Source organism: Oncorhynchus mykiss, chromosome 15 (assembly GCF_057628025.1).
Source record: "Oncorhynchus mykiss isolate SJ-2025 chromosome 15, ASM5762802v1, whole genome shotgun sequence".
NCBI lineage: Eukaryota > Metazoa > Chordata > Actinopteri > Salmoniformes > Salmonidae > Oncorhynchus > Oncorhynchus mykiss.
Window position 1 is genome coordinate 28,427,544 of NC_143036.1, and position 11,633 is coordinate 28,439,176.

Consider the following 11,633-nt stretch of genomic DNA (forward strand, 5'->3'; position numbering starts at 1 on the left):
CACGTAGTGAGAATTTATTTTGAAAATATTGATTTTATTTCCTTAAACTCTGCAATCATACTGCACAAAAGTGTTTACCCAAGTGGTATAATCAGTGTTAGCTTTTTTACATTTAATTTTTTTTTACCAAAATGGTCTCCAGGCAGCAACCAATGTTCACCCATATTGTGCATAAAGGACTTAAGGCAACATGGAGGACCAGGCCAGGCTTCATATGTAGAACCCAACTCAGAGGCTGCTGGTTTGACAATGAACCAGGAAACTGTTGCCAGTATCTGGATTTTGCAACAACATTGGCACAATGCATTTTCTCCAAGAGCACCTTGGTTAAAGGCAGCATGTTACATTTTGAAATAATACCACACCTTTACTCGAGTGTATGGCAGCAAGCAGAGACCTGGCATGCCACTGACGCAGGGACAAATTATCAAACAAACTTCCTGTACTCCAGTTAACCATCTCTAAAAATGCAGTTACTGCTAACCTTACAATAAAATTGTGTATTTCATGAGTTACATAAAAAATAAACTTCTAAAATTGATTCAAGGTCATGGTTTCAGTGTCAAACAAGGCTAAAATGTGCTGTGAGGAATTGACCTCTGCCTACTCTGCTCTCAACCTTTATGGGTGTTTTAGTACCCATTTACACCTGCTGTTAAAAAAAAAAGCATCCTGTGATCTGATATCTATTTAATCATCAGTTTTAGTCAGATTCCAAAAGCTCTTTTTCTAACAGGTGTAAATGGGGCCATAATGTCAATAGGCAGGAATATGTTCAGTGTTCACTCAGTCAACATGAGTGTTTTCTGTTCTGCCTGCCATGAGCAGCTTCTTCAGTGGCAAATCAGGGACTTTGAGTCCAATCAGCTTGCATTGAGGTCTTCTGGGACCTGGAGTCCATTGGGCTGGCCCACTGGGACATTGTAGTGCCGGTCATCCTCTGTGACCAGACATACACAGGGCCAGTCTTCCTTATGGTCGTCGGGAAAATAGGTGATAAACTCCTCTGTGTGTGCCATGTACAGCCTGTAGACTTGGATGGTGCACTGCAAGGCATACCCCAGCAGAAACATCTCCACCTACACTCAGGAACCAATGAGATAGGGAGTTGACGCTTTATATTTAGAACATCATTATGGTTTTAGAAAATTGGGTATTGAGAGTTAGTGGGTGTATTGGATCCATTGTTTAAGGACTTTGAAAATTAACTTATCTGTAGAAGCCTCTTAAAAGTTCCAGGGCTCGAATATTGGTTTATTCGGATCAGTTGAACGCTATAGCGCGAGTTAAATCAAAGTCATTTCCGATTGAGCCGACATATTGCAGTCTCCGAACGCGGGAACATTGCCTTATTCTATTGCGCTATAGCTCGGAATTGAATCGAGCCCATTCTATGTTATACATTCTTCCCTGAGATACTGCTCTGTCATTGATGCTAAGCTTCAAATCCAAACTCGAATGTTAATCTCTGGCCTGCTCTGACCTTCCCAAGAGTCACTGAACAATCCAGAAAGACCCTGAGGCTTAGGCTGAACTGTTGTTGAGGACAGAAGAACAGATGGTACAGTGCAAGTGTGTGCATGTTAGACTTCAAGGTTTGGTCTGTGGGAAAGCAAAAACACACCCATCCTATTGTATCCTCTTGTTTTGCTCAGCACTGATTATGACTACCGGTTAAATGGTACCTCTACTATGGGTTTGGATGGGAAAAGTCCAGCTAAAAGATCCTGGTTTACCACTGTTTAACTGCCAGGAAAGGCTGCAGTGTTGGGGAAAATATTTTCCCACGCTACCAATTACTTCACACTGGAAGAAGTTAAGCTACACAAAAGCTACCCGTAAAAAGGAAAATTCCACCCCAAAGCTATTTTGGTATTTGCAAAATACAGAAATCTGATCCGTATGATGATGCAAAACGCAGCATCATATGGTTCAGATCTCTGTATTTTGAAAGTTGCATATCTTGAAACTTTGACTGCTGACAAGCAAAACATTTTGGGACTATCAACATTGGACTAATGAAACAAATACAATTTCTCTATGAATTTGGTCAGGTCGCCCAAAAAGGTACATATTGCAGCTTAAAAAAAAAAAAATATATATATATATATATAGTTTACTTAACTACAGTTACTTTGAAAAAGTAGTTCACAACATCCAAAGTACTTTGAAAAATTGTAGTATGAAAATCTGAAATGTCAGAGTACAAATTGCAAGAACAGAATTCTCAGATTAGTCTATTAAACCAAAAGACTGTTTTAAGAGAATTGGGCAGGTCTGATGATGAAAAAGAACGAACGTCAACTTCATCCATAGTTTTTCTTTTTGCAAAAAAAGTGTGTAGTTCCAGTAGTTAGCTACACCTCTACATGGCAAGAAAGTCCTTAACTACTGAAAAAACTAAACATATTTAGGTCAACAACCACCAAGCTACTGCAAAATGTAGTTAAATGACAAGTTGAACTACATGTAGTTCCCTACTCCAACACTGAAAGACATTTAATTGATACCTATGAAAACCCTATTAGAGAAAGTGTTTGGGCTTATGTATATCTAGAAGTATTAATGCATGTTCATTTGAACAGGGGACGGGACCATGTTTGTGTGTTACGTCGCCACAGCAACCTGCTGCTCACCTGCTCCAGCCCCCCGCTGAATCCCACTTGGCTCAGGTGGTTGGACAGGAAGCTGCGTGGGCAGTCGGAAGAGTCGCGTGCGTAGAGAAGCCAGCAGAAGACGGGCACGTCTCCTCCCTCTTGCATGCTGGTGTGGAGCTCCACGGCCCGGCCCAGCATGAGGAGCTTCAGGGCTTCCAGCAGGCCGAGCTCCTCCTCCCCTCCCTGGAACACACGCTCACACAGACACAGTCTCTCCTCCGCACTGGAGCAGCCCACCGCCGCCTGCCACTGTGCACAACACACACACACGCCACATACTGTCATCACCACCATGGCTGGAAATCATATACATTGAATTATTGCTCTTTTCTCAACCGCAATTCACACACAGTCAACATTTTATGGCTGGATGTCATACTGCTCTTATCTTGCAATTCATGACTTCAGTGTCAGTCAGTTGTCACCATAATATGAAGGTGACAGTATCCACCATTTTCCCATTAGTTGGTGATATTAGGGTACAGCTACCAACCATCTAACGACAGAGGGAGAAGTCTTTGAAGTCTAATCAAGAACAGAATTCCTCCAGAGGTGGAATAGGCTGTTTGATGCCAGCCAGAGGTCTCACGTTGCGATACAGTCTACTTTCCACAGATAGGTATTAAACTGTTTCCTGAAGACTGACGATCAATCTATCCTGTCTCTTGTTTAAGATCAGGCTGCTTCAATAAAACACAGCAATCCGCAAGGGAGGGTACAGTCAGCGCAGTACACCACAAACTACTCTAAAACTGCCATTAAAAACACCCTCCCATGTGGTCATAATTACAACCATAAGGTTTGGGAATCAGCTACGTCTCCATTCAAAGTCTGGGAAAAGACATTGGTGTTTCCGCCTTAAATACAGTACAACGTGTACAGTACATAGGGCTGGGTAAGGAAGGCACGGGCGGTACCCTGTTCTGGAGGAGTTCCATGTAGCGTTTGAGCTGTTGGGCGGCATCTTCGCCTCCCTCCCTCTGTCTGCACTCTGAGGGGAACATCCACTGGCCAATCAGGCATTCCAGCTCCTCCAGCCACTGTGGATAAGAAACAGGGTTGTATTCATTATGTACCAAACAAATAGAAACTGATTAAAAATGGAGAGGGACATCCTTGAACTTGTCTAATAAGAAACATGCACATCTTTGTTTTCCATTGCAAAATGTTTAGCTACGGTGTGCACTAATGAATGTGACCAAGACACAACAGATTATCACGGCAAGCCATACTGACCATCAGGCAGCTAATGTCCATGGTACTGGGGTCGTAGGTATAGACAGTATGAGGGCTAATGACTTATATACAAGTTTTAGAGCGTACACAGCGTTAGTTATGCAAGCATGGTGTACCGTGGAAATGTGTTCGTCCTGCAGCCAGACAGGCAGCTGGGTGCTGGTGGAGAGCACCTGGAACAGAGTGGCTCGGAGGGCACAGTAGTTATCTCCTCTCACCCGTCTCAGGCTCCCAAACCTCTGAGACAGCTCAGTGTAACCCTGGGACCAGACAGGAAGAGCAAACTAGTATGAATCATCTTGTAAGAATGTCCTAAATATTCATCTTAAAATGGGACAATCTGGTATTTGAAAAACAACAACGCAGTCGCTCCTCTGCTCCGCAACAACAGCAGCAGTGGTGGGGGCGGTCAGCGGTGCCGTTTCACCCTACTCCGGATTCCATCTTTAAAAAGGTCCATAAATGAAGGAACCAATCCTTTATTTCCTTTTTAAAATATAAGATCATAGTAACTGGCTAATCAACTGACCTTTCTAATAAGGGTACTTTTGGCAGTGTTTCCCTTCCACTCTCTCTCACTGTAGGACATAATATCCACCATCGGCTCCAGACTGCATCGGTCCTCAACCTTTGGAACTGAGATAGGGAGAGAAGAGAAAAGGTGAGAAAGAGAATACTAAATATTGAATCAAAACATTTGTGGGTATACCATTAAAGGAGACACTGGTGTTCTGGTAAAAAGGAAATGATCTGAAATTGACTGACGTGTGATTTCAAACAGTGGCTCCGGGCCTGTATGTTTGACTGGCCCCTGGGGGAGCTCTTCAGCTCCTCGATACAGGTCTTCCTCGCTAAAAAAGTGGATGACAGTTAATGATGTTACTATTGACATGTCAAATAATAGAAGATAATTTTGGTTCAATTATGTGACACTGATCTGCAGTCAGTTCTAAGGTACAAAGAGAGACATTGACAAACCTAACTCCCAGATCATCCCCAGCAGGACCATCTTCTTCCCTCACTTGTAACACCTCCAAATCAGCCGAGGTGCTGGGCCCCTGATGGGCCTCTCCTTTTTGGGCCTCCTCCCCTCCCGTCTCATCCCCTGTCATGGGCCCTGCAGCAGCACTCTCCATCTCCTCATCCTCCTGTTCCTTTGTTTCTGGCACTTCTTCCTCCGCTCCTTCATCTAAGAGGTCTTCCAAAGATGGGACTTCAACCAATCCATCCTGGGAACCTTCCTTCGCTTGTTCACAGGAGTTTTGACTGGAGAGAGAGAAGTCGAGAAAGCCATTCTGTGAATTGCATGCGTTTGCACTTCACGTCATGAGAAGAGCATCTCTACTGTCATGGTCTTATGTTCTTACACCACATTCCTCTCGTACAGTCTGGCCTCAGGCGAGCCACAATGTTAGTACCATTCTAATGTTCAACTGTAGAAGACGACACTTTGATCTACCTTGTGAGGAATCATCTAAACTCAGCCACAAAAAGAAACGGCCCCTTTTCAGGACCCCGTCTTTCAAAGATCATTAGTAAAAATCAAAATAACGTCACAGATCTTCATTGTAAAGGGTTTAAACAATGTTTCCCCATGCTTGTTCAATGAACCATAAACAATTAAATGAACATGCACCTGTGGAACAGTCGTTAAGACATTAACAGCTTACAGACGGTAGGCAATTAAGGTCACAGTTATGAAAACTTAGGCCTCTTTAGTGTCCTTTCTACTGACTCTAGAAAAACACCAAAATAAAGATGCCCAGGGTCCCTGCTCATCTGTATGAACATGCCTCAGGCATGCTGCAAGAAGGCATGAGGACTGCAGATGTGGCCAGGGAAATAAATTGCGATGTCCATACTGTGAGACGCCTAAGACAGCGCTACAGGGAGACAGGACAGACAGCTGATCGTCCTCGCAGTGACAGACCACGTGTAACAAACACTTGCACAGGATCGGTACATCCGAACTTCACACCTGCGGGACAGGTACAGGATGGCAACAACAACTGCCCGAATTGTAACAGGAATGCACAATCCCTCCATCAGTGCTCAGAATGTCCGCAATAGGCTGAGGGAGGGTGGACTGAGGGCTTGTAGGCCTGGGGCAAGGCAGGTCCTCACCAGACATCACCGGCAACAATGCCGCCTATGTGTACAAACCCACAGTCACTGGACCAGACAGGACAGGCAAAAAGTGCTCTTCACTGACGAGTCGCGATTTTGTCTCACCAGGGGTGATGGACGGATTCGCGTTTATCGTTGAAGGAATGAGCTTTACACCGAGGCCTGTACTATGGAGCGGGATCGTTTGGAGGTGGAGGGTCCATCATGGTCTGGGGAGGTGTGTCACAGCATCATCGGACTGAGCTTGTTTTCATTGCAGGCAATCTCAACGCTGTGCGTTACAGGGAAGACATCCTCCTCCCTCATGTGTTACCCTTCCTGCAGGGTCATCCTGACATGACCCTCCAGCATGACAATGCCACCAGCCATACTGTTCATTCTGTGCGTGATTTCATGCAAGACAGGGATGTCAGTGTTCTGCCATGGCCAGCGAAGAGCCCGGATCTCAATCCCATTGAGCACGTCTGGGACTTTTTGGATCGGAGGATGAGGGCTAGGGCCATTCCCCCCAGAAATGTCCGGGAACTTGCAGGTGCCTTGATGGAAGAGTGGGGTAACATCTCACAGCAAGAACTGGCAAATCTGGTGCAGTCCATGAGGAAGAGATGCACTGCAGTACTTAATGCAGCTGGTGGCCACACCAGATACTGACTGTTAATTTTGATTTTGACCCCCCCCCCTTTGTTCAGGGACACATTATTCCATTTGTTAGTCACATGTCTGTGGAACTTGTTCAGTTTATGTCTCAGTTGTTGTATCTTGTTATGTTCATACAAATATTTACACATGTTTAGTTTGCTATAAATAAACACAGTTGAGAGTGAATGGACGTTTCTTTTTTTGCTGAGTTTATGTTCACAGCAGGAAACAGTATGGAACATGGATCAAATTACACTCAAAATAACGCTGAGATGCCAAAGGTGTAGAGGACAGTAATGTGGACCACTCAAGAGTAATTAATTCCTATCCCTCAAACTCATTTCACTATTAATCATGGTCATTTTTTGCTTAACTTTTAGGAAAGTAAGGACTGCATTCTTTTCATATTACATCACAGAGATAGATGGTTGAAAGCACGCCTGCACAATTCCGTTGTGTGATATTCTTTTTATGATCTTTGGATGCCCCCTAATGGTGGCAAAGGAAATTACAACCCAAAATATATATTTTACAGTTTATATCATTCAGTTAATTTTGACAAGTTGTGATAACGAACATTTCCAATGTAAATATTAGTCTACTCACCTCTTGCTGGTCCCAGATGGACTCATTCTCACTGGTTCCTTCACCAGTCCAGTGAGGTTTTGGGGAACCAGACCATTCTGTGTGGGCTCCGTAGCTCCTGTTAAAGCTGGAGAAGCCTCAGGATCCTGTGGACTGTCATTCAGGTGCGCTACAGAGCTCCTATTCTCTTTACCATCAACCCCCTTTATCACAGTGCTATACACGAGGGGACAGGGAGGAAAGATGTATGTAATGCACACTGTAAATACACAAAGAGTCACCCAGAAATCCCAATGGTTTGAACTGAAGCTACAGCCATTTTAGCCATAGACGTTTGACTTACATAGTGGGAGATGGAGATGAGGGCAGGTGAGGGACACTGTCGGTAGATGCTGCCTTCTCACAGGCCTCTGGTGGGGTGAGCTGGGAGTCTGGGAGAGATGTGACCACCACAGTGCCAAGACAACACTTCTCTGGCTCTGACAGTACATCCACTGCATTGTGGAGGGGTATTGTTGAATCCTCATCCACAGTTTCAGAGGTAATGGATTCTACTGGTATCTCAGCTTTGAGGGCAAAGGCTTCAGGGCATTTGTCCTTAGCATCAGGTGTAACTGTTATATTATCTGAGTGTTCATTCTGGACCACAGTGGAGGTCTGCTCAGCAAGTACAGCTACATCTATCTCAGCCAGGACCTTCTCTGCATCTCCTCCTCCTTGCACCTCTTCCTTATGGGGACCCTGGGGAGGACCTGAAGTGCATATCTGAGCTTCTACATTTGTGCTCTCTGTGGCTGTATCCTCAATGCTTTTGTCCAGTGCTGTAAGGATGGAGTTTGCTATGTGTCCAGTGCCTGTGTTGGGAGACGGCTCCTCAGCCTGTCTGTCTTCTGTCTGGAGGAGTCCATTCTTCTCTATAGTCTGGGGCTGGGCAATGTCTTCCTTTCCATTGGTTTTGGGAGGGACACTACAGCACACCTGCACAGTCACAACAGCCACCTCTTTGTCTTTATTGTCCTCTGCATCGTCTCCTCCCGTTTTCCTGCGACAAATCATCCATGGAAACAAAACTAGCATGTTTCAAAATACATGTACTACAAGGCAAAAGTATGGAAGATTACAAGTACTACAAGGCAAAAGTATGGAAAAATACATGTACTACAAGGCAAAAGTATGGAAGATTACATGTACTACAAGGCAAAAGTATGGAAGATTACATGTACTACAAGGCAAAAGTATGGAAGATTACATGTACTACAAGGCAAAAGTATGGAAGAATACATATGTACTACAAGGCAAAAGTATGGAAGATTACATGTACTACAAGGCAAAAGTATGGAAGATTACATGTACTACAAGGCAAAAGTATGGAAGATTACATGTACTACAAGGCAAAAGTATGGAAGATTACAAGTGCTTCATGTGTTTGCCAATGGTTTGACTTGCTAATTCAAGTGGTGTGTTCCCACTGGGCACAGACGTCAGTTCAACGTCCGGTTTTGATTTACATTTGGTTGAGTTGTCAACTAACTATTTAGGTTAAAAGTTGAATGAAATAAAATAGAAAACGTCCTTATGTTGATGATTTTTTTGCAAATCCAATCAGTTTTCCACATTGATTCAATGTCATCACATTGTTTATGGGGGTTGAAATTACCTGGAAACGCTGTTGATTCAACCAGTTTTTGCACAATGGGTTTTGATTGCAGTCCAATCAATGACTGATTTAATTAGGTAACCAATGGCAGTGTTGAGTCATAATCTTACCTCACTTCAGAATCTTTCTCGGAACCATTGTGGAATCCAGCGACCTCTCCACATTCTGATGAGGATGCTGGAACCTTGACACCCCCATGAAGTAACCCACGTATTTCCTCCACATTGTCACAGGGACTAGCAGCAGGACAACACCAGTTTCCCATTCCCACTTAGACAATGCACACCCTCTGCCTCTCGAAAGTAGGTCTTGGGTAAAATGGTGTAACGTTACTCTGAAATCCACAGAGTCTTGGTTCCTACCCTGGTGATTGGAGGAGCTTATTCAGAAATAGAGATTTTAGGTCCATTACAAACTGTTCAGAGCATTTGTAAAAACCTGACCTAAAAATCTATAGGACAGAGAGAGGATACCAATTCCATGCTGTGAGAGCCCAGGCCATACTGTAGCGTCAGGATGTATTGTTGGTCCTATGAGCAAAAGAGAACATACAGCAGAGGCTGGTGGGATGGGCTATAGGAGGACGGGCTCACTGAAATGGCTGGAATGGAATATATGGAACGGTATTGAACACATCAAACATATGGAAACCACATGTTTTACTCTGCTCCATTAACACTATTCCAGCCCTGACAATGAGGCCGTCCTCCTTTAGCTCCTCCCACCAGCCTCCACTGACATGCAGTGAAATTCAACATTAGATTTCCTATTTATTTCACCCTTGTATGAAGTAGCCTATATCTTTATACTGACTGGAATATATGTATACTGACTAAAATTACATGAGGAGCAATGGCATGCAAATCACTTTTTTACAAGGGGGAAAAAAATAGGTATACAAAAAAAGGCGCATGCGCTATTAGGACTCCGCAGGCGGCTGTGGGAGAGAAGATAAACGGTCGATGCAAATATTGGATCCTTGGGAGGTCCATACCCCCCTTACCATTTTAAACTTCCACTTCAATTGAGTAGGGCCGTCCCAAGGATCCCGTAAAGCAAACACCGAAGAGCAATAGCGGCACCTCACCTTGATGTTGCTTGTTTACCACAATCCGGTGCTGCGATTACCCTTCGGTTTCGATACATTTTCAGAAAAGACACAACATACTGTATCATTCACGGCTAGGCTGTCATAGACGCTCCTCGAAACGTGAGAATGTTGTTTAGCCAATTCAACTGACTGGCGTAATCAACGCTTGTGCCACCCCGTCCGATGCACGGAAGTACAATAAATAAATGTGGAGGGTGTGTCTTCCAACAGCAAGAAATGTGTAGTGTAGCGAGCCATCAGATTTGATGACAAATGTTGTGACGTAAATTTATTGGAAAACGTTACATATAATTTGTTGTGAGAACGCTACGATAAGGGTTATCTGTTATTCCTTCCAACATTGTAGCACAGCTAAGCTTGCAGACTAATAATAACAGTTTGCTACAATGTTACAAGCAGCATGCGCTCGAGACAAAATAACTGCATACGCAGGAAGTTTAGCGCACGACAGTTTCATATTTTGGTCTGAAACTCTTGACAGCTCAGGTCTGAAAAATGTGATTCTTGGCCAACATACACACAGCATAATGCTAAGGATATATACATGAACGACGTGCATTCGACACTCACATGTCTACTTACTTTCAACGCTGACTGCTGCTGTACACGGTTTCAAAATATAGTTTTACAGTTGTCCCACTTGTTGTGAAATACAGCAACCAGTTGATAAACGTCGTTCTGCTGGAATGGGGGGGTGTTTGACAGTTCAACATATACAACAAAGATGTTTGATATATGAAGATGTCATACTCAGCATTTTACCATTGAAAAAAAGGTCACAGTTCCGGTCTGCTTAAGGTGAAATATGCAGAAATCGCTCCGCCTTTTCCTGGTTGCTAAAATTCTAATAGTTTGCCTAATTTCATGTGACAAAAAAGCAGTCATTGCGTAGAGAATCATTGTACCATTTAAACCGCTGTGAAGTATATTATCCATAATGCAAAATATTGTATGTTTAGTGGTTTGAAGCTGGTATACAAAACCGAAACTAAAAGCAAAAACTACACTTTTTTTCAACCTTTATTTACCTAGGCAACTCGGTTAAGAACAAATTATTATTTACATTGACGGCCTACACCGGCCAAACCCAACGCTGGGCCAATTGAGTGCCGCCCTATGGGACTCCCAATCACAGCCGGTTGTGATACAGCCTGGAATCGAACCAGGGTGTCTGTAGTGACACCTCTAGCACTGAGATGCAGTGCCTTAGACTACTCCACTCGGGAGCCCAACTTCAGAAGGGGGCGCATAGAAATAGCTCACATAGAACCTCTACCTCTTCTTAGACTTGCTTTCAATGAGAATGACAGATGTGTAATTGTATGTGAATTTGGTTGGGTCTAACATTAATTTGACAAAAGCTGGACCCCTTCTAGCCATGACCCTTGTTAATAAATGACTGTATGAGTGGAGGCTGGTGGTAGGAGCTATAGGAGGATGGGCTCATTGTAATTGCTGAAATGGAATAAATGGAACGTTATCAAACACAAGATCATTTTCTCATGATCACGACATGATCACAAAATAATAAAATGATCACGACATAACACAAGTTGTTTTGTCGAGATCCCGAAATAATAAAAAGTGCATCATTAATTAATTTGTTCAAATGCATGATAAA

At 43.5% G+C, this 11,633-nt stretch overlaps 1 protein-coding gene across 17 annotated transcripts; it reads right to left on the bottom strand.

Annotated features, from left to right (window-relative positions):
• Positions 1–13: 13 nt before the first annotated feature.
• LOC110489917 (uncharacterized) lies at positions 14–10,847 on the bottom strand. Of its 17 annotated transcripts, none has more exons than XM_021562923.3 (12): positions 10,595–10,819; positions 9,375–9,431; positions 9,012–9,264; positions 7,588–8,286; positions 7,266–7,460; positions 4,872–5,159; positions 4,659–4,744; positions 4,423–4,529; positions 4,010–4,153; positions 3,575–3,697; positions 2,637–2,906; positions 14–1,079 (listed from the first exon to the last, which is right to left on the bottom strand). In XM_021562923.3, exons 3-12 carry the CDS (start codon positions 9,164–9,166, stop codon positions 864–866), a joined length of 2,283 nt encoding a protein of 760 aa, XP_021418598.3. In that variant the 5' UTR covers positions 9,167–9,264; positions 9,375–9,431; positions 10,595–10,819; the 3' UTR covers positions 14–863. The 17 variants fall into 17 exon arrangements, with proteins under 17 accessions (XP_021418598.3, XP_021418596.3, XP_090055930.1 ...); XM_021562921.3 differs by having other exon boundaries at positions 9,345–9,431; positions 10,595–10,790; XM_090199804.1 differs by having other exon boundaries at positions 9,345–9,431; positions 10,583–10,732.
• Between the last annotated feature and the right edge of the window lie 786 nt (positions 10,848–11,633).